At 37.3% G+C, this 21,302-nt stretch overlaps 1 protein-coding gene across 3 annotated transcripts in view; it reads left to right on the forward strand.

Annotated features, from left to right (window-relative positions):
• The window catches only part of LOC114463621 (protein FAM19A1-like), a 229,875-nt gene that overhangs the window by 171,710 nt on the left and 36,863 nt on the right, over positions 1-21,302 (forward strand). For all 3 annotated transcript variants that reach the window (XR_003674112.1, XM_028447289.1, XM_028447288.1), the window contains exon 4: positions 16,613-16,753. Coding sequence is in view for 2 of the 3 variants with exons in the window: in XM_028447289.1 (XP_028303090.1) it covers positions 16,613-16,753 (141 nt within the window). In the remaining variant the exon portion in view is untranslated. The remainder of the gene's footprint in view (positions 1-16,612; positions 16,754-21,302) is intronic.

The following is a 21,302-nucleotide window of genomic DNA, read 5'->3' on the forward strand; positions in this document are numbered from 1 at the left end:
GTCAACCTGAGCTGTGGAACATCCCTCCGTCCCTCAGGTTTTGTGGTGGCTCCAGGCACTGCACTAGCCGCTATGTCCACTTGTTTGTCTGCTTACATGTCTGTGGGTGATGCAGCCTCAGGAGGGAAGTGAAAACCAGGCCACAGACAGGTCAGTGGGAAGCCAGCCTGGAGCCTTCCGCTGTGGCTGAGGTCAGGGGAACCACGCGGTTCACTGCAGCAGGGTGCTATGGGCACTTGATAAATGGAGAATCCACTGTGGAAGTGACACATGGTTCAATAGGGAGTTACTCAGACTGGATAAACAACAAGAGGTAATTATGTCTCAGATTAATTTGTTTCTTGGGAGAGAATAACATTAAGCCACAGCTTCTGTTTCACCACTGGTTTGGGTGTTTTTAGCAGAGAATGGTGCAACTTCCTCTGGTCGCCTGCCTTTAAGCTACCTTTTATTATTTATAGGCACAAGTCGCTCATTGGGCTTTTTAGTGTAAAAAGGTTTCAAAGTGGAAGTTTGTGACTGCTGGCTGGAAGAACAGGGTCTCAATTCACAGGATGATTTCTGAAGCGTTTGAACATTTGCTGTGATTTAAGTATCCTTCATTAGATTTAATCATGCTTTGCCATTTTGAACCCTTAAATATAACCTGACTACTTCCTCGACCACACTTGATTACTTTGGGAACATGCATGCAAATGTAGCTTAAAGTTAAGGACCAATTCGACATGCACACTTGAACAACATGTACAATATAAGTATGGCGTCTTCTATAGATCAGAACCCCCTTTCTCTTATTTCTGAATCTATGTACCCCCTTTGTCTGAATAGAACATTAGAATATTCTCATCAAGATCATTTCTATCATCATTTTGTGTTTTTTGTTTGGGGTGTCCCGATCCATTATCGATATCAGATATCAGTCCGATATCAGCCTGAAAACGAATATCGGATATCAGATTCAAATTTCCAAATTTTCGATTTGTTTCTTTTTCCAACTGGTTTTTTTAAATTTATTTTTATTCAATTTTAGAATACCGTAGATATTATGTTGAAGGTTAAAATGTATGTAACCAACTGGTTAATAATAATAAATGGGTCAGTTTTTCTCATCCCTACTGTTGCTGACTATTGTTCTCTGTTTGTGTAACGTCACTTGATCAAACATTACACACTACAAAATAAGTAATTATTATTTTTTTATTAAAGGAAAAAAAAATAAAAACAAATAAAAGTATGTATGATTCATGCTGATATCGTATTAATGTCGGTATCGGCCGATACGCAAGGCTGCAATATCGGAAATGAAAAAGTTGTATCGGGACATCCCTATTTTTTGTGTAAATTTTATACATTTTGTTGTTGTTCATCTGTTCTTTTTATCATTCAGCATATTTTCTCGTATTTTGTGTGTTTTAATGTTGTTTTTGTGTGTTGGGTTTTATCTAAATTATTCTGTGTGTGTGTGTGTAAGTGTGTGTCATTTTTGCATGTTTCTCTGTTATTTTTGTGTATTTTGTAGTGATCTAGTGTATTTTTTCTCTCAATAAGTGTGTCTTTGTTGTTGTTTTGTGTGTTGCTGGTAATAGTAAGTATTTTTTCTCTCTTAGTGTATGTGTTTTTGGTGTCATTTTGTTGTTTTTTTTCTTTTTATTATTCAGTATATTTTTCTCCTATTTTGTGTATATTGTTGTCGTTTTGTGAGTTGCTGGTAATATTTAATATGATTATAATTTTTAGCTAAAACTAAACATTATAAACCCCGATATTTTTTATGCTTTCATTTGTCAATTTTCCTCTCTCACTCTCTCAAGTGCCCCCCGTAGTGCTGGGGAACAGAGGTATTCATGTTTGAGATTATTGATTATTATTAATATTAACATTAATTATGCCCAGAGTGCCATCTGGAATTGAGTTGAAGTGTGCCAGATCACTTTGATGTATTATTGATGTAGTTCCGTTGGTGTGTTCTGGGCATAGATTAGAGGTTTAATAAAAGGCTTAAAGTCAATAAAAACACAGCATTTTCAATATGTAATTTTTTATTTTACAGGCTATTAACATGAAATACAAGCATGATGATAAATAGTGGGCTGTTTCACAATTATTGAAGTTGTTCTTGGAACACTGGTATTACACATTATGTACATTTATACATTGACTGGTGGTATATATACATTCTGATTAGATGTTTTGTGTAATGGTTTCTATAGGGGGTTTAATCCTCTAAGAAGGAGGAAGTGAGGAAGATAGAAGTCAAAGTAATACATTATTAAACTTTAACAACAATTGAATAATGTTGGCTATGAATCTATAGGGTTTTGATCTAGAGATTTCGTTTGGATTTAAACCACCGGTCACCAGTTGTTGCGTGCGTGTTTTTCCATCCTTTTTCGTCAAGCTCCGGTCTGCAATGGTTTTATGTCACGTGGTTGGCGGAGGCTCCAGAAAGCAGGTTTGGCTTAACTTTGGAGGAGTAGTTCTGTCCGTCTGAGTTGGCACAACCCATGGAGATACTGTCTGGGCTTGGTTGTAGGTTTGGTTTGTTTACTCACAGCCTTGTCTGGGGGGGAGGCTTTTCATTCTAAGATGAACCTTTTGATCAAAGCCCTAGCGTCCGGTTCAGAGTTACTCAGTGAAAGCTATAAAAATTGGTGTGTCTCCAAAAAGGGGAAAAAGCTGCTTTACTATTTTTTTAAATGGAAATGAAATAAAAATAGCTACTCATGGCCTTAAATGACCCAAGGCCACTTCACGACTAAGGAAGTAGATTATATAATTTCTCAAAATGTCTGCATGAGTACAAAACTGGAAACCGTCTGACTGATCTGAAGACTGAAGACAAGAGAGAGCTGGAACAAGAGCGAGCACAGAAAACAAGAGGACATGAGGACAAGACGGCTGGAGAGGAGGGAGCGAGGTCAAGATGTGATCTGATTGGTTAAACACAGGGATTTAGGTGACGGTGAAGGAGGACAAAATGGTGGATGGAGCTCAAACCACATGTTCTCAACCAAGAGCCATAAAATACAAGATGGTGGAGGTGTTTGTGTGTTATCACCATGTGCCCGATTCAAACAAAGAGCTATAGAAACAAGATGTTCATGTGGTTTCAGACAAAATGGTTTCTTTGTCTCTTAAATGAAACTTCTGAATCATTGGTTGATCATCGGCTGCAATCTGCCGTCCCTCCAGGACCTGCACGCCTCCAGGATTCTGAGGCGTGCAGGAAAGATTGTTGCCGACCCCTCCCACCCCAGACACAAAATGTTTCAATCTCTCCCCTCTGGAAGGAGGTTTCGGTCCATCAGGACCAGAACCTCCAGACACAAAAACAGCTTATTTCCCTGTGCCACCGTCCACATGATTGTATCAGCCTGTGTTCACTTTTTAAGCATGTTCATCTTTAATCTGTAGTAGAGCAGAATTCCTGTCTGCATCCTGGGTCAGGCAGGAACAGATGATTCAAATCACTGGTCCAAGGTGTGTTGTGGCATCTGCAATGTCATAGGCATGGTTTTGGTGAAGCATCAGATGGTGTTTTAAGTTTCATTTTATTATTGTTAGTTGAAGTTGTTTCTGTGGTCTGAAATGTCTCAAATTACATTCCTGTAGTCTCTGTTGTAATGTGTGTTTGTGGGGAAGGATGTGTTTTTTCCTCTGCTGTGGTGTCTGCTTTGAGTTATAAAAGTGTAAATAATTCCAATTGTGGAAAAAGTGTTTTACCACTAGGTCATCTTGGTCTGAGTTCCTACAGTGCCATTGCGTACCTCTAGTGGTACATGTACCCCCATTTTAGAAACAGTGCTATAAATAAAATATGTGTTATTTACTAAACTATTAATACTCCCGTCATATCCACTTGTACAATACTCAACTTGTTTCAAACTCCAACTTAGTCACCAATCGTCCTGATACCAACTATTTACAAATGTCTGTCTTTTTTAGAGCTTTTCACTTATGGAATACATTTACTAGGGACCTGAAAGACATGTCAACCACCACAGTGGAAGCTATTTGGGATCCACAATAAACAAACAAATAAACAAATTATTTACTAAACAACCTTGGGCTGACTGAAGTGCGCAATATTGTTGTCAGTTGCTGTAGTTTTAAAGTGTAAAAAATGTGCAATGTCATGGTTTCCAGATTCCTTGAAGGCAGGTTCATTTACAAGGGAATTTTAAATGAAGACAGACAGTATACATTTACAAGTGAAACCACTTGAAGTATTGCCCTACCAACAGACCGGTACTTGTATTAGACAAAAACCAGTAAAGTGTGTAAGAGTGGACACATATTTATGTTCTTGCAGAATGATATTTGGTAGCAAATGAGATTAAATGTGTTGCACTTTACAGCTCTGAAATATCTAATGACAAGACTGCATTTTAATTCCAGCAAGTTCTTTTGTCTTCTTTTTTAAATAATATGTTATGGTTTCATTTCCTTTTTTTCTTGAAATTTACTTGGAAATCTGGTGTGGCCAGCCTGACAGAACTCTCAAGTTGGCCACGCCCAGAAAGAACTCAAAGAGACACATCAAAGCGATCAGTAGATGCCTCTGAGGCATTTATTTCAGACTTGGGGGCCATAAAAACCATACAAACAAACACAAAAACACATATAAAAATAAAACACCACAGATACACTTCATTTTTTAAACTTTATTTTTTCTTTACAGACGAGTACCAAATGGTCCGCAGTTTACTGGTTTGCCATTTAAAACCCTGTACAGGAGCACTACCAAGGTGATATAATCAAAAATATTGCAATGAGGTGTTACTTGGTCAGAAGACTTCTTCTCACCAACCTTTTAGCTAAATTTATACTGTTGAAGAATTAAACAGGAAATGTTTTATTCCTAATAAAATATGTAAACCTAATTTCTTGCCAAAAAAGAAAATGAAAAATGATGCACTGGCACTGCTTCTAAGGCGTCCATTTGGAATTCACTCGATGGTGCTTTACAACGTGTTTAAATGGTAGCCTGACTAATTGGGGGAGTGTTCATAATGTTCCAACTTGATGTTCAACTCATGAAAAGCAAAATCCTGATGAGCATCATTAAACATATATGCATTGGGACAGCTGACACACAGCTACTTTAATGCCTTCGCTTCTTGAAACAAATCATTGATATCTTCCTTTTTAAATCAACTTTTTATAAATGTTAAAAAATGCATCTAATTGAGATAGTCCATGAAGAGCTTTATGTTTCAAATTTGTAAAATATGTTAAAATGAATAATAGATGATAAAATAATATGGGAAAAGTAGACTGCAGTAAATAAAACTTAGAGTATGTTAAGGTTTCATTTATTCAGACAACTTGCTGAGGAAATCTACTTTGATCTCCTGACATGTTTTGACTGTCAACTGCCAGTCTTCGCCAGAGGTGTCTGCATTACTTTGATGTTTCCTTTGAAGTTTTCTTGATTTCCTCGTAAGTAATTCCAGAAAGATTCCTTTTGTCTTTTTTTAATAGTATGTTCAGGTTTATTTTATTAGGACAACTGTTACTTAGGGAATCTACCTTGATCTCCTAACATGTTCCCATTGTCAACTGCCAGTCTTGGTCAGAGGTGTCTGCTTATCACTTTGATGTTTCCTTTGAAGTTTTCTTGACTTCCACGGCGTAACTTCAGCAAGATTATTTTTTACCTTCTTTTTGAATAGTATGTTAAGTTTTCATTTGTTCAGACAATTGTTGCTTAGGAAATCCACTTTGATCTCCTGACACATCAAAGCGATCAGCTGATGCCTCTGACGAAGGCTGGCAGGTGACAGTTGAAACATGTCAGGGGATCAAAGTGGATTTCCTAAGCAACAGTTGTCTGAATAAAATAAACTTTAACATATTATTTCAAAAAGAAGACAAAAACATTCTTAAAAAAACCAAGTCGAAATTCTAAATAATTCCTCTGTCACTCATGCACAAACGATCTTAGTTTTTGTCTTCCACATGTGCCTTGTTTTCGCAGCAGTTTCAAACACTGCTCTCTGATTTGTGAGTGAGAACTGAGCATCACATTTACATTTCATACCTCTGCATATGTCCACAACAATTCAACTGAAAAGCTCCGGCTGCCACCTGAGATGTAAATTGCCGATTAGAAGACAGAACGAATCAGTTATGCAAACAGACAACAGGGAACAACAACTGGCACACGAAGAAATGACGGGAAAGATGTATTGCAGAGAAGTCGACATCTGCCAGCCCTGCAAAATAAAACATGTACTGTAGCACAGACCATGCCTGTCAACTTTTGGATTTGAAAATAAGGGAAATGTTCTGGCACCCACTACGAACCATCTCACTCACCCAACCAAGCTCCAATATCCCTTATATTTTAAGATACATGTACAAGAAATCTAAAATAGCCACTTGTCAACCACTTACTAAATACAATTATGTGATTATAATCTGGTAGGTCGACCTTTATTAACATTGAAATGCTGTGAACATCCTACTAGGGCTGGGCAATATGCACCAAAACTCATATCTCAATATTTTTTTCTCAAAATGGTGATATACGATATAAATCTAGATAATTTTATTTTGGATGAAGTCTGAGAAGAAAGAGAATTCTGGGTGAAATTTTCCAAAATGCTACACAAGCTCATTTATTAACAAACAGCTCCACAATATGTGCCACTTTTGGTTTTTTCTCCTGTAAGGGACAGCATATGTGAGTGATATGTAATCTGTAATATGGCTTGTTATGGGGAAGCTCTGAGTTAGGACTCTGTTCTGAGAAGTTAAAGCAGTGACTCTTAAAACTAGTATTTTGATACAAAATAAGCTATTATTTATAATAGAAAACTTAAATCTAGATATATCGCCTAGCCCTAATTCCTAAATTATAAAACAGCCTAAATTAAAACATAAATGGATATATTAAGCATGTGTTTATTTAATATACTTACACTTTATATACAAGTCAACCCATTTAATATTTACTGTTAATTTCACGTTGCTTGTCTTTAAGTTAGACATTAACTTTTTATTTTCATTATATGTTTTCTTATAATTTCTCATGATCACTCATGTGGTTCTCTGGTATTCACTAATTAGACACATTTATTACAAACTTTACATTCTTTAACACTTTTTTAAAGCAGTGTATATTTATGGAGCTTGTGATTGGCTGATTTTTCATGGTGACTTACGTCGTTTCTTCCGCTGTGGTCGACGTTAAAATCTCAGTTATTAATCTAACAGAACGTGTAACTGTGTCCCGTCCTGTTGCTCTTTAGGAAGATAAACTCTCTGTTCCAGTTTTAAGGTATTTACGCCAGTTCTTTGTTTTTTTTGCCAGAACGTCTTCATTCATCATCTCTCTTCTCAGTTGTTTCTGGGTTTGTTGCCGCTGTCGGCAGTAATATTGCGAGAACTGTCACTCAGGCCATTTCAGGTGGAAGTACTCGTGAGGCTAGTGACGGCGTTCAGTTTAGTAAGGTTTTTTTAATTATTATTACATTAAAATATGGGATATTTACGGGAAAATACTAAGACGGGACGATGGCAGGAAAGAGGGGTAAAATATGGGAGTTTCCCGGGCCAAAACGGGATACTTGACAGGTATGGCGCAGACAGAGGCCTAATAACTTGTACTTATTAACTTGTTATGATAAGTCTTTGAGAGGCTTATGCTTCCCCCACTGTGGTGACCATTCCCCCAGCCATATGTCATTACCTAATAACTGTAGCGGTGAGCAAAGCAGAATGCCTGTGAAAGGAAGACATAAAGACAGACAGCAGGTTATGAAAATGCTGGCAGATAGCAAACGATTACTGCTTCTGGCTACACGGCAGAGATTAGAGCTGTGGATGCGGAAGTGGTGCCAAGGTGAAATGGAAAGAGGAAGGAAGTATCTCTGATTTTAGAAAACATTTCCGATGCAGACAGATCAAACACAAGTCTTTGCCATTCAGCCTATAATTATGCAGTCCCAGCTGTAACCCCGTAGTAAGTAATGTAGTAGTGGATTGTAGCACCTGATGGTGATGTTATTGGGCTTTTCAGTGAACACAGTCGCCTTATTCTGGAGGAGCTACTGTACATTACAGACCAAAAATAATCAATTTACCAGTTGAGGAATCTAGGGTGTAATAAATAGTGATGCACAGGAGAAAAAAACCCACTTTTTTCACTGAAACAACCTGGCCGAAACAGGATGTTGTGATGACGCGAGCAAACACTGTGGTCAGCACATGTTTATCTGACAGATCACTCACACGTTTTGCACAAAATCGTGTGCAGCTTTGTCATCGGAGGTATGATGGTTCTGTCATGATGTGTCACCAGGTACAATGTTCACTAGGGGTGTAACGATTCGATTTAGCGACGATTCGAATCACGATTCGCTGTTGCCGATCTGGTTCAAGGACGAAATCAGTTCATTTAGACCAATTCGATCTTGAACGATTCAGTGACTTGAAGTTGATTCAGTAACTTTTTAGCCAAAATAATAATCCAACCAGTGTGACTGAAATAAATACCTGAATACTGTACAGTACAGGTAAGGTTTCATAGATTTCTGAAGTTTCTTGTAAGGGAATTGTCTATAAATTAATTATTGACATGAACAAACAAGTAAACAACATTTAATGACAAATCTATTCACAGTTTATTTGAATAAAGTCCAACCAACACTTCAGTTTAAATAAACAGGATGTTCACATTTCTGCTCTCATTGCCAGTACTCAATACGTTTTCAATAAAAGTACACATCAGGTTTACCTCACTCTTCTGCTTGTATTTTCAACTTAAATTGACACAATATTAATATAATAGATGATGTGCAACTAAGGTCTGTTCAGGTTAAATTAGTTTTTTTGTTTTAACTTGATGGTGAGCCTCAGGATTCTCCAGAACAAATGCTAACGAGCTAATGCTACATGCGCTGCTGCAGTGAACACTGGTCGACGGTGGACACCGCGAGCGACACGAGTTTTTGATCAGCCACAATAATGTGATTCATTTCAATGAAAACACCTCAAGTTGAGGGCTTTTCTCAGCAAGTTTTATAGGTTAGTTTAAAAAAAGTGATTAATTAGATCAATAAATTATAGAGCATAAATAATTAATCGTTCAATAGTTTTAATCTCTTGACACCACACATGCCTGGATTGCCATAGGAAGTGAACCTCGTTCTCTGTCTACTACACTACACAATCGTTTAAAATGCCTGACATTTTTCACAGTATTATTAGAGTATTTGTTACTCCTCCCATTTTCAGTTTTAACACCACCTCATCCTTCTCCTTTTACAGCCTTGCCTTCATTAAGAGCCCCTAATTATCTAGCAGACTAAACTGAAAACAATGAATCATTGATTTCCTGAAGCATAATCACCTCATCCAGTCACTTAATGGCCACTGTCTCTGTCAGCTGCTGAGAGAAAAATGACCAGTCGATGGTCCCATCAATGCCCTTCACCTCTTCTCACTAAAGGCTAAAGTGCACAGGCGCCCACTCCATCTTAGCAGGTTGGTTTAACCCCTTTAGCTAGCTGACAAGCTAGAAGCACCACATCCATCACGTTCACTACCGCAGCCGTGTTTTTGGATCGTAGCGGTTCAGTATTGCACCACAGTGTCTACACACTTACCGCTGTGCATCCGAGGAGACATGAACCTATTATGAAACAACTGCGAAATATTGTATGCACGCCTACGCACACACTTCACCAGCTTTATACACAGATTATAAACGCTCTTTAACTCTCCCTGTTATCCCAGCCACTGTGAATGGATTATGGGCACATTTAACATTAGAGTGGCTCCAGTCACTGACCATGTACAGTCATGATGAGGCCATTTTCACGGATTGCTCCTCCACAGATCGTGCTCACCTGCCAGATGCCGAGACTTCATCACATGCGTGAAACAACTGAATCATGTGCTTGTGTGCACCTTTTGTGTTGGATAAGGATTTAGCTTAACATAGTGTGAAATAGGGCTGGGCAATATATCAAGATTCAAGATATATCGAGTTTTTTTATTTTAGCGATATAGAAAATGACAATATTGCCTATTCAAAATACTTTATTCATCCCAGAGGGGAAATCGATATATATATATATGTATATATGTTTTTTTTTTTTTATTACTTGTTTTTATTTATACAATCACACAATACAAATAACATCATACAATCATTTAATATTATTTTTAGAGTACAGTCAAACAGTGTCTGTTAACAATGTTTCCATATTTCTGAGATATATATTTTATAGCTTATTTTGTATTAAAACAGTGACTTTAGGAGTCGCTGCTTTTGTTACTTTTCAGAACATGTAAAGCTCAGTTAGATGATCACTGAGCGCGTCCTAACCCAGACCTTCATCTAAACAAGCCACACTACAGAACTCACTCACACGTGCTGCCCCTTAGAGGAGAATAAGCCAAATGTGGAACATGTTTATTCAATTCAATTCAACTTTATTTATATAGCGCAAAATACAACAAAGTCATCTCAAAGCGCTGAACAAAATATAAAGTCCACAGTAAAAAAGAAGAAAGAACCCAACAAGATCCACATGAACAGGCTGAATATTATGCAGCTGTTTGTTAATAAATGTGCCTTTGGGGAATTTCTCATCAGCAAATTTAACCCAGAAAGACTTTATTGAGTTAAAAATATCAAGATTAATATTGTTTATCGACATTTGGAGAAAAAATATTGAAATATGAGTTTTTCTCCATATCGCCCAGCCCGAGTGTGAGACCAGAGGACAGCAGAGAAAAGGATAATCTGTTTAAAACATCCCATGAACATGTAAATTGGTGCACCACAGGAGTGCTGGAATAATGCTGATGTTGCATATTATGCAGCGTTTCTATGGTGGTTCAATCTACAGATCCTCAGATATTCACTCACCAGTTACATAGAAGACCAATTAGCATTTGCAGTTGAAGGTAACCTATGGAGCCTTGCTATGTGGCTACAGCTGTGCTACTGCTGACTCTGAGCTGTGGTTTTCATGGATCATCATGGCTGTCCTTGATTGTTCTCTGCTTCTGTGACAATGGCACGGTTGATTTAGTGAGTTCTAATTGAGAAGTTGTCAGGTTGGTTCCCAGCTATGCTTGTCCATTTGTCAACATGTCATTGGTAAAGACTATGAACAGTAAGTGCCCCAACGGAGGACTAGCAACTTGCATAGTTGCTCTTCCACGATTGATGTAGTTGTGTATGTTTCTGTCAATGTAAACACCTTGGACTACGCGCGCCTTAAAGAGTAACGAAACCCCACAAACACTTTTTTTTGCTGAAAACAAATTTTTTTGGGTGTGAAGTAGTGTGGTTGAGTGATTCTTGTCCAACTCTTGACATTTTTCTCAAAGTCTTCAAATACGTCGCGTTTTGTTGTAAAATGTAAGAGTGACTGCCCTCTACGGGTTGAAACCCAGCTATTACAATTGAGTTTTGCTATTGGCTGAGAATAGTTTGTGACGTTTCAGTGTTTTCCTTAGTCACTTTCTCACCACTGTTGGCTCCGTTCCTCCTAAAAAAAACTATCAGTTGTTCTCTCCATTGAGATAATTGTGAATAGAGAGCTATAGTGAGTATTGAGTAGCTCGATAGCATTGCATAGCTTATCTTAGCTTAGCTTAGCATAGCATTGATTGTTCTTTGGAGATTCTATAGTATAAACTGAGAGGTTTGCGCTTTCTCAGTGTTCTTTTTTGTTTATGCCATTGTTTTTCAACCATGTAAGATTAGAATTTGGTATTGTTTGGGAGTTTTTTTCGATGCCGGTTACTACTCTGTATTTTTTAAACAGTTCTAATGCTTAAACGATACTTTAAAGGTCCCATGTCATGCTATTTTTTACCCATCTTCATTTGTTCTAAGAACCACAAAAACATAGTATTTGAGGTTTATTTTCCCAAACTCGCCTGTTTTCCAGAGTTTTAGCCACTGAAAAGTCTCTTTCTGAGCAACTCTACACAAACAGGCTGATTTGTGGCCCACTTATGTATATTCATGAGTGGGTGTATCTATAGACGGGACACTGACTTTCTCCTCCCCACACAGTGATGTGGGGCCAGAGGACGGCCCACCCTCCTCCCACCCACTCCGTAGCTGAGCTCATGCTGCTTTATGAACACAAGACAGAGCGTGGGGGCGGGGCGTTCACCTGTACATACATAGACTGTAGAAAATACATACATAGCACTGCGCCGCGAAGGACACTGAAATGCTCACTTTTGTGGGCGTGTCTGTTTACATGTCAATCATGACAGAGAGCTTTGTAATGGGTTTTGGTACCCAACCCAAATGTATTTGTATTCATTCTGTTTCAAATTTAAACACCACACAGAATTTCAAGCAACTGTGTTTTATTCTTTCACTTTCTTAAATAAGAATCTAGTAAAAATAAAATGCAGTTTAAAAATATATGAGCAGGTGCATGTTCTTAATTGTGACACAGTATAACAAACATGGACAAAAACTAATTTTAGAGAAAAAATGTCTCTAGAGTCACCAAAAATGTATGATGGTCAAACAGAGTCAAAAAAGATTATGAATCACTGGTTTATGGTTTTCCCTGTGATATGAAGTCACTCAGAGAGAAAATATAAATTTAAGCCATATTCAAGTATTTTGTTGGAAAGCCAGAAAATCAACTTTCACCATGGTTTTGGAAGAACTTTAAATCTGTGAAAACAACATAAATGTGCTGGAAAGTCACTTATGATTTTTGGGTCATACTGGCATCAGTAGATACAAACAACTACAGCATGAAATACAGGTAGACTTTTAAAAAATGTTCGGGAATGTTGCCGGCAGCAATAAAGTAGGAAGTGCATCAAAAAAATCCTAATGCTAAAAGATTAAAATACATGCATTAAAAATAAACATTTAATTCCGCCCACACATTTTTTACAAATAGTGGAAGCCTCGCCAAGGAATTCAGGCCAATTCAGTATTCTGTGATGAAGCACAAAGTCCTCATTTATTCAGCGAGCAGATTTGGCTTTAAAGTACCGTAAGTCTGCAGGTCAGGAAGCAGTAAGTAAAATATTCAACATGCCAACACTTTTTGTGGATTTGAGGTTTTAGCACACTCAAAGGATTTTTTTCTGCACTTTTATAGTCAGTGTTCTGCCTCCTCCAGCCCAGAAATATCTAACAACTGGCAGTGAGAGAGTGACATTAATACTGCACGACAGCACGGTCCAGCAGGACCGCAAATGTTTGCCTTTTCATCCAGAACTCACCGGCCTATGGTCTGGCCAAGGTGGACATTGATGGGAATTGGAGAAGAAAAGTGTTGCCAAACTTGTCTGGGCTGCTGGGAGCTCAGTTCTGTAATTCATGACCCAACAAGCCATTACAAACATTTGCACAACCAACTCGGCCAGAGAAACACACACCAGTTGTCACGCCGGTGGAAGCAAACGCGTCTACTCACCAAAACAATCTTCATATCAACACTTGATAAAGCCAAGGGAAATAATGCACAAACAAGATGAAATGTGACAGTAGTCCTGGTTTCTTTTTTGCACACTGTTCCTTACAAAGGAGACAGAATCAGTTCAACTCTCCTTTCCTTTCTCTGTCCTGGGATGAGCTCCAGTTTAATTGTTGGATGCTGGTGTCTGTTGCGGTAGCTGTCAAAGGAAGATAAAGAGTTTTTCCTGGGGCATAAGGAAAGAGGAGAGGCGTGATGGAGGGCCTCTCCTGCAGCTTGCTGGCTGCTTTAGCCCCACGCTTTATAATTGTGTGAAGGGGGCACTTTGAGTGGCTCTCTCATTACTCATTGGCATGGCCGATCCCTGGCAGCCACTCACACCTTGTTCTTTAGTTCTCTCTCTTTCTGCCCATCTTACTTCTTCTTTTCTGGAAGTCCCTTAGCTCCATCACCCCCTCACCCTCCCCTGGGCAAACCTCACTATTGTTATTTTGACCAACTGCTGCCTTTGGCGCATATCACCTCCTCCCTTCTTTAGGTTTTTTGACATCCCCTTTGTCACAGTGAGCCCTATTGTACAGGGTTTTTTTTCTTTTTCTACGTCTGATGTCACCCTGGAGTTATTGCTTCTGTGAAATAGCTTGATATTGTATTTGCACTGTCACGCGATTCAAAATATCACAGACATGCAGAGGTGAAAGTAATGGATTACAGGTACTCACCAGGGTTGGGTTTAATTGCATTTTTTAGTTGCAATTGCGTTTTCAATCACCCATGTTTAATTACAATTCAGTTACTATTACGATGACCAGTTACAAGTAAATTACAATTATTTTAATATCCTCAGAAAGTTAATTTCAATTATGTTCTCAATTACTAAAGTTCAATTACAATTAATCACATTTACTTTAGCCTGAAATGAAAAACTAGCTAATAAAAGTGAACCTTCCTCTGGTGTTATCTTTCTGTTAGCATCTATTATGATAACGGGCCCTAAATCAGCTGTTAAATACACAAAAAATAAATATCTATCATGTAATTTATTTCCTATTTATTGGTTACCTTGTTAGGCTTCATAATCAATGAAAATATAGGTTTTTAATATTTTTGGTGTGGGCGTCTGAGCCTTTTTTGTGTCAGTATACCCCTGAATTTTTTTAAATTGTGAAATGTTGGAAAACTTGATATGAAACACATTTTAATTATTGTTCACTACATGTGTGTAGAACTGTACATAGAACTGTAACATGGTTCCCTAGTTTAGCATTAAATCATATTTGACCATTTTTTATAGAATTTGCATGGCTATTTCAATTACAGAGTAATTTATCTAAACTCAATTCAATTATGATTACGACAGCAACAGATTTTTTAAATTATAATTACAATATAATTACACCATAATTGTAATTAATTATCAATTATGCGATTACAATTTAGTTGCTTTTATGGGTACTTGTACTTTTTTGAATATATTTCTAAATCAGTAATTTTACTTGTACTTAAGTATGTTTTTGAGTAAGTCAAATATTTTTTTACAGACAAAAATCAAATGCATCACATCTTAGCCGAACAACCAGATTAAACATAATGCACGACACCAAAACAGCATGGAGGTTAAAAAAGTCAGCTATTTACTTAGAGCCTGAGAATTTCTTTATTTTGAATTTAATCCATTGGTGTTGTTTTTTTTAATTTTTTTATTTTAAATTTAAAATGTTTGACAAACCTTTTTTAATTTATGCAGATGCCTTTGTAGAAAATAAACTAAGATTTGGTCTTTTCCTTTTTAAGTTCATACATGAGATGTTTACTGTATGCAAAGGAACCGTGGCAAGATTTATTACCAAAAATAAACTAGGGGGGGTGAAAGTAACTTGTAACTTTTACTTTAAGTACTATTTAATTTAGCTCATTTTTACTTGTACTTGAGTACAATTTAAATCAAGTAACAGTACTTCTATTTGAATATGATATATATATGTATATAGATATATATGTCAGCACTCACAAGAGACTACAACGCACACTACACACAGAGAGTGTAACATTCATCGAGATAAGCGCCGTCAGCTGATTGATATGTTGAGAGTGATAGTCAGTTAGATGACATAATTAAGATGCCTCGAGGGCCAATTTGTTGCGCATCCTTGCGGTGAAAGTGCATTTTCCCTCAGCTCTTCTTTCATTCACATCACTGCTCATCTGTTTCATGTATGTACAGTGAATTAATGAAGTAAATGTGACCATTTTCCAGAGGTGGAAAGAGTTGTTTCCTACTCAAGTAGAAGTACTGTTACTCAATTGAAATTGTGCAAATACAAGTACAAATACAAGTAAGTAATACATAGAATACTCAAGTACAAGTACGAAGTAGCTCAATTAAATAGTACTCAAAGTAAACGTTTAGTTTAGTTTAATGAACAATTCTTTTTGTACAAAAAAAAATGCCTCATGCTGTAATTAATAAAATAATAATAATATTACTTCATTTTATTTGAGGTGTTTTTCAATGTACTCATGGTCACCACACAATCAAAGATAAGAACAAGTATACAGTAGCCACATTTATGAACTCTAAAACTACCCAGCATTCAATGCTGTTTTGGTGCAGTGCATTACGTTTAATCTGATTGGTCAGCTATGATGTGATGCATTTAATTGTTGTCTGGTCATTTCATTTTTTATAGTTTAACATTGTCCGTTGATCATTTAAAAAAAAAAAAAAATGTACTCCATAACGGTCGAGTATAGAAATGTAACTAATTACTTTGCTTCTTTTAAAACGTACTTAAATACAAGTAAAATTATTGATTTAGAAATATACTTTTTTATTTTTGTATTAGTATTATTTTTTATCTTGTATTTTTCTACTGTAATGTATGCACTTGTATTTCATCCGTATTTAATGAACAGTGTTTACTTAATTATGTACTTTTTTTCTTTTTCTTTCTAGCTTTAATTTTTTTATTGTTTATTTTTATTTTTTTGGAATATTTCTTGAGCCTCTGTAACACAAGTAATTTCCCCCTGGAATAAATAAAGTATTTCTGATACACGCTAAAAAAGTATCCATCAAAGCAACTCAATTACAGTAATGTGAGTACTTGTAATCCATTACTTTCACCTCTGCCATTTTCCACCATACACTGACTGTGTTCTTCTGTCCTTTTTTTGTCCTCCAGAGGGTGGTACATGTGAAGTGATCGCAGCCCACCGATGCTGTAACAAGAATCGCATCGAGGAACGCTCTCAGACTGTCAAGTGCTCCTGTTTACCAGGAAAGGTGGCTGGGACGACGCGCAACAAACCTTCCTGTGTAGATGGTGAGAACAACATTGTTGGTTTCATGTGATTTTACTGCTGACTTTCTGCTACGTTGAAAAAGAAGCCATTTGAACCAGCAAATCAACGTTTGTTCCAACTGAGAAAGTGCAGAGTCACCTGAGGCTAGTGCCAGTATGTAAACAGGGAAATTCTAATGGTGAACAAAATGTAATTCACTATTCTGTTCCCTGTTGTTACAGGAATTGTATGTGCGGTAAGAAATATGTAAAGTTTCTGGTGCAAGGTGTGACTTGCTGTGTACATCGCTTAAATACACTTAATTAATTCAACTCTTCATTAGTTCAGGGGCCAAATACAGAGAAGTGGGTCAAAGCAGGAAACAAACATTTCAACATAAATATGCCCTAGTTTTCACGTATAAATGATATGTAGTGTAAGTATGTAACGCCCCAATAAATGACACATATCAGTCCCTGGAGGAATTCTACTTTAGATTTTCTTTTTTTAATTTGGGGATAATTTTGTGGAATAATTTGAGGAAAATTGCAATATTTTAAGTGGGAAAATTAATCATTTCCACATTATTGTGCCCTTGCTTGCACTTTTACGTATGAATAATACGAAAATTATCCAAACAATAAGTGATATATATATATATATATATATGTATCAGCTCCTGCAGGAGCTTCACTTTAAATTTCCTTGATTTTGTACCCAATTGATATAAAATTTTGTCAAATATTTGAGCAAAATACTAGGATTTTGGAACTATTTTAAGTTGCTTCATTCGATTTCAGATTAAAAATGACTTTCATCATGTGACGTAAAGCAAATATTGTGAAGTTTCACTGAATTTGTGCAGTCAGAGAGGCTAAAATATGTACAACTGAATCTGTTTGTGATTACAATAAGTCATGTTTTCTGTCATTTTTTTTACTTTTCTGCTGAGGGTCGATTTGGATCCTCTGAAGGACTGAATTTGGGCCCCGGGCCCTGAGTGTTTATTAGAGATAATGTACTATACATAAATACTATAAAATTCCAATTCCTTCAATGGTTGTAAAACATTTAACATCCCCTGCATTGTCCTACACGTATCTTGAAATAATGTAATTTGATGGATGGATGGATGGATGGGTGGACGGATGGATAACCCAGGTGTTGAACTGTCGACGTAGGTTCTTTTCAAACTTTTTCACGTTTCAAGACTCCCACTTCCAGCTCATTAAGAACTTAAGTTTCTCCGTAGGGTTTTTGGACCTCAGTTATACAAAGATACATTCAACCATTAAGTTGTGGTTCTTTGCTGCTGGGCATCGTGAGTGATGGAGAAAGCTGCTGAACACCTGAGCCGAAAGCACATTGCAGATTTTATCGCCAAAGGCATTCCAAGCTGATGGTAATAAATAACTAATACACAAGCCAGGGAGGATTCAGGCTAGTGCACCTGAATTACATCAAGTGAAGAAAACAATCAGGCGGAAGCAGCTCTAGAGAGAGCGAAAGAGAGGAAAAAACAGACAGCTGACAGAAAGTCACTGGTCTAGTGAGACAGAACTGTGATGCCCCTTCACAGAGCTCATTTACTGCTGCTCAGTCTCTATCTATTCACCTTTAGTCTTGGTGAAAATCAAAATCCTGCCTCTGACTGCTCAGAAATGCAGCCTTCATTACCAGGTGTGTTACATGAGGATGTAGACAGGCATGCTCAGTAGGATTCACAAGGATTGTTAGCCTCAGCTGGCAGAAGACTTGAAAGAAACAAATTAGATGTACTCGGATACGTCATAACTTTGGTCTTTTTCAATGTTGACTGTTTAGACCTATGGTATGTACATAAAACCTTGACATCAGATGTAAACCTTCCCTTTACCTCAATAAGTTCTTCATGTAACGAAAAAATCATAGGCCTGGTCTACAGATCATTCATCTATTCATGTTTTATACACACTTATCCATTTCAGGGTAACTTTACTTGGTGCATAAGGTCAGAAAGACCCTCAACAAGTAATCAGGAAGCAGATTTGAATGTTTCCCAATGTTAGACTTGAAGATTATCATTTAAAGCTAGGGTCGGCAATTTTCTCCAGATACACTTTTTAAGTTTTGGGTTAAAATTGTCTTTATGTCCTGACAGAAATTAAGATCTTATGTGCTCTGAAAAAGGAACAAAGAAAATCCATCAACTGTAGCAGCTGTAAACCTGTAATAATATCGACCAATGGGAAAAAAACCAACCATTTTTTTTAACCAATCACATCTCCCGGTCTCCCTGCTCGTTCTCGACCCCTCGCATGCACGAGCTCACACTGAAAGCGTGTCACTGCTGACACGTTTTTTAACATATACAATGGTAAAGTTTATTGTTTATTTACTACTGAATGAGACATGAGACAATGAAGTTTCTACATAATAGAAGTGATGAGCTGAGCTCCTCTTCTGCAGCAGCTGTGCGCATGCATGTGTGTGAGACGGAGCACAGGGGGTAGGGGGGAGGGGGTTAAAGGCGGAGCCTTCGGGGAGGCTACATTCAAAATAATGCTAGCCTTTGAAAACCACCTACCATACCTTTAAAGTAAACTTTAAAAAAAGGCCAAATTATTACCACCACAGGAGGTACCTAATTTTTTCATAAATAGAAGTCACATTTTGTGTAAAACAATGTTCCAAAAGCACCCTTAAAGATAAATGATTTGCCTAAAGCTGCTTGTCTTCTTTCCTTTCAACTGGTGACATAAATTTTTCATCGTAATACATTTCTAACAGTCTTCTTTTACAAAATAAACTAACCACACTGGTTTCTCTATATTCATTTGACCTTGGATTGGCAATATTATTGACTGATGTTGGGCATAAAATACATTTTTCCACAGATATTGAAAAACTGATATGATCTGTTGTTTGAGACTTAACAAAAAAATTAATACGGCACAGTATTCTTATTTGTGGACTAAATCTAGTGGGGCATAACTTTAAAAGTTGGCTTAACCTGTTGTTCTCATAGAGATATATGTTATATGATTCAAACTTCGGTTGGAGGAGGGGGTTTATGTCGGTATAATTTCTAGGGGTAAAAGGGATATTGGCAAATCAGATATCAGCAAAAAGCCAATATTGAATACTTCTTAGTTTTTGAGGTATAGCATCCTCTTCTGGTTATTTCTACCCCCATAAACAACAACAACAACAAAATTATCTGCTGTTGCAAACACACATTTTAAAAAGGTTATCTGTGGATTGGTGACAATCTAAAACATATGTTCTGCCTAGGTCTAGTATAGAAGGTGGATGGAATACAAATCATCAATCAGTTTTATTCTACTACTGAACATATGGCAGAACAGATCATTTGCGTCTTCATTCTTGGTGAGAAATGTTAGTCTTTCAAGTTTCTTACAGTTGATGGGGTTCGATATTAAAGGAGCACAGGACAAAAACAGCTCTGGCACCTTTTTGTTGAAGGCTACACTTATTGTTGATTGTAGGTAAAGTAATTCCACCGGGCTTCCATTGTGAGGGTCTCGTGGAGTCAGTGGTCCATTCCGTCAGCCGTTCACCAGCCTAACCCAGATGGAGCTTTCACCCCAGGTCCCCAGTTATTAATGTTCCTTCCAGAAGAGAAATGACGCTTCGCTCTAGCTTATCCCACTGCCCCCCTGGGGGACACCTGCTTCCATTGTACCAATGAAAAAATTTGTGCCCACAGAAATAAAATCACAAAAGCTGAAGTACTGTACACTTTTCATGTCATCTTAGTCGTCATTAGCATCGAACACCGACTTGAAAACACAAAGTGTGGATGAGCCTTATTGTCAAATGTTTACTGACTTAGAAATATAAGCCACATCAAGGACAGTTCAGTCACAACATGCTAATAGACCCATTTCATGTGACGTATGCATACTCGATTAGGTGCATGCGCGCGCAGACTCAGTGCAAAACAACCAGAGAACTGCATTGTACTAGCATCGACACGAGAGCGAAACACTTTTCTTTTCAAATAAAAACAACACAATGCCATCATGTTGCGTTGTTGATTGCACAAATAGGAGAACCAACAATCCAGGACTTACATTTTACAACATACTGGCTGGTGGGAACCCTTTTCAGAAGAATAGCCAAGACTTATGGTTCTGTGCTATCAAACAGAAGCTGACAGCTGACACATCTGACACACACACACAGAGAGAGAGTGCTGAAATATTCCAGATAAAATAAAAATAAGCCGGTTTATGATAGAAATAAACCAAATAAAGTTGCCAAATAACCACGTTACGTTTGTTCAGAAGCGATTGTGTCAAAGTAATCGCTGCTGAGGCGATGGTGAATGGGGGATGGAGCCCTATCTCAGTCTGGAACCAGTAAAAAAGTGACTGATATGCAGACGTGGGACAGTGAGGAGGAGACTTAATGTAGAGATGGAAACTCATCCGTTGAAACTGATCAGAATATGTGGAAATACACGGAAACGTTTGTTAACAGGAGTGCAGCACACACTTCCCTTCCCGTTCATAACAAGTAGTTATAATCATCTAGAGACTTAATGCTTTTAGGTTTTCTTTCCTTTATATACACTGGGTTTTTCTA

The sequence above is a fragment of the Gouania willdenowi genome, chromosome 5, assembly GCF_900634775.1.
Source record: "Gouania willdenowi chromosome 5, fGouWil2.1, whole genome shotgun sequence".
In the NCBI taxonomy this organism is placed as follows: domain Eukaryota; kingdom Metazoa; phylum Chordata; class Actinopteri; order Blenniiformes; family Gobiesocidae; genus Gouania; species Gouania willdenowi.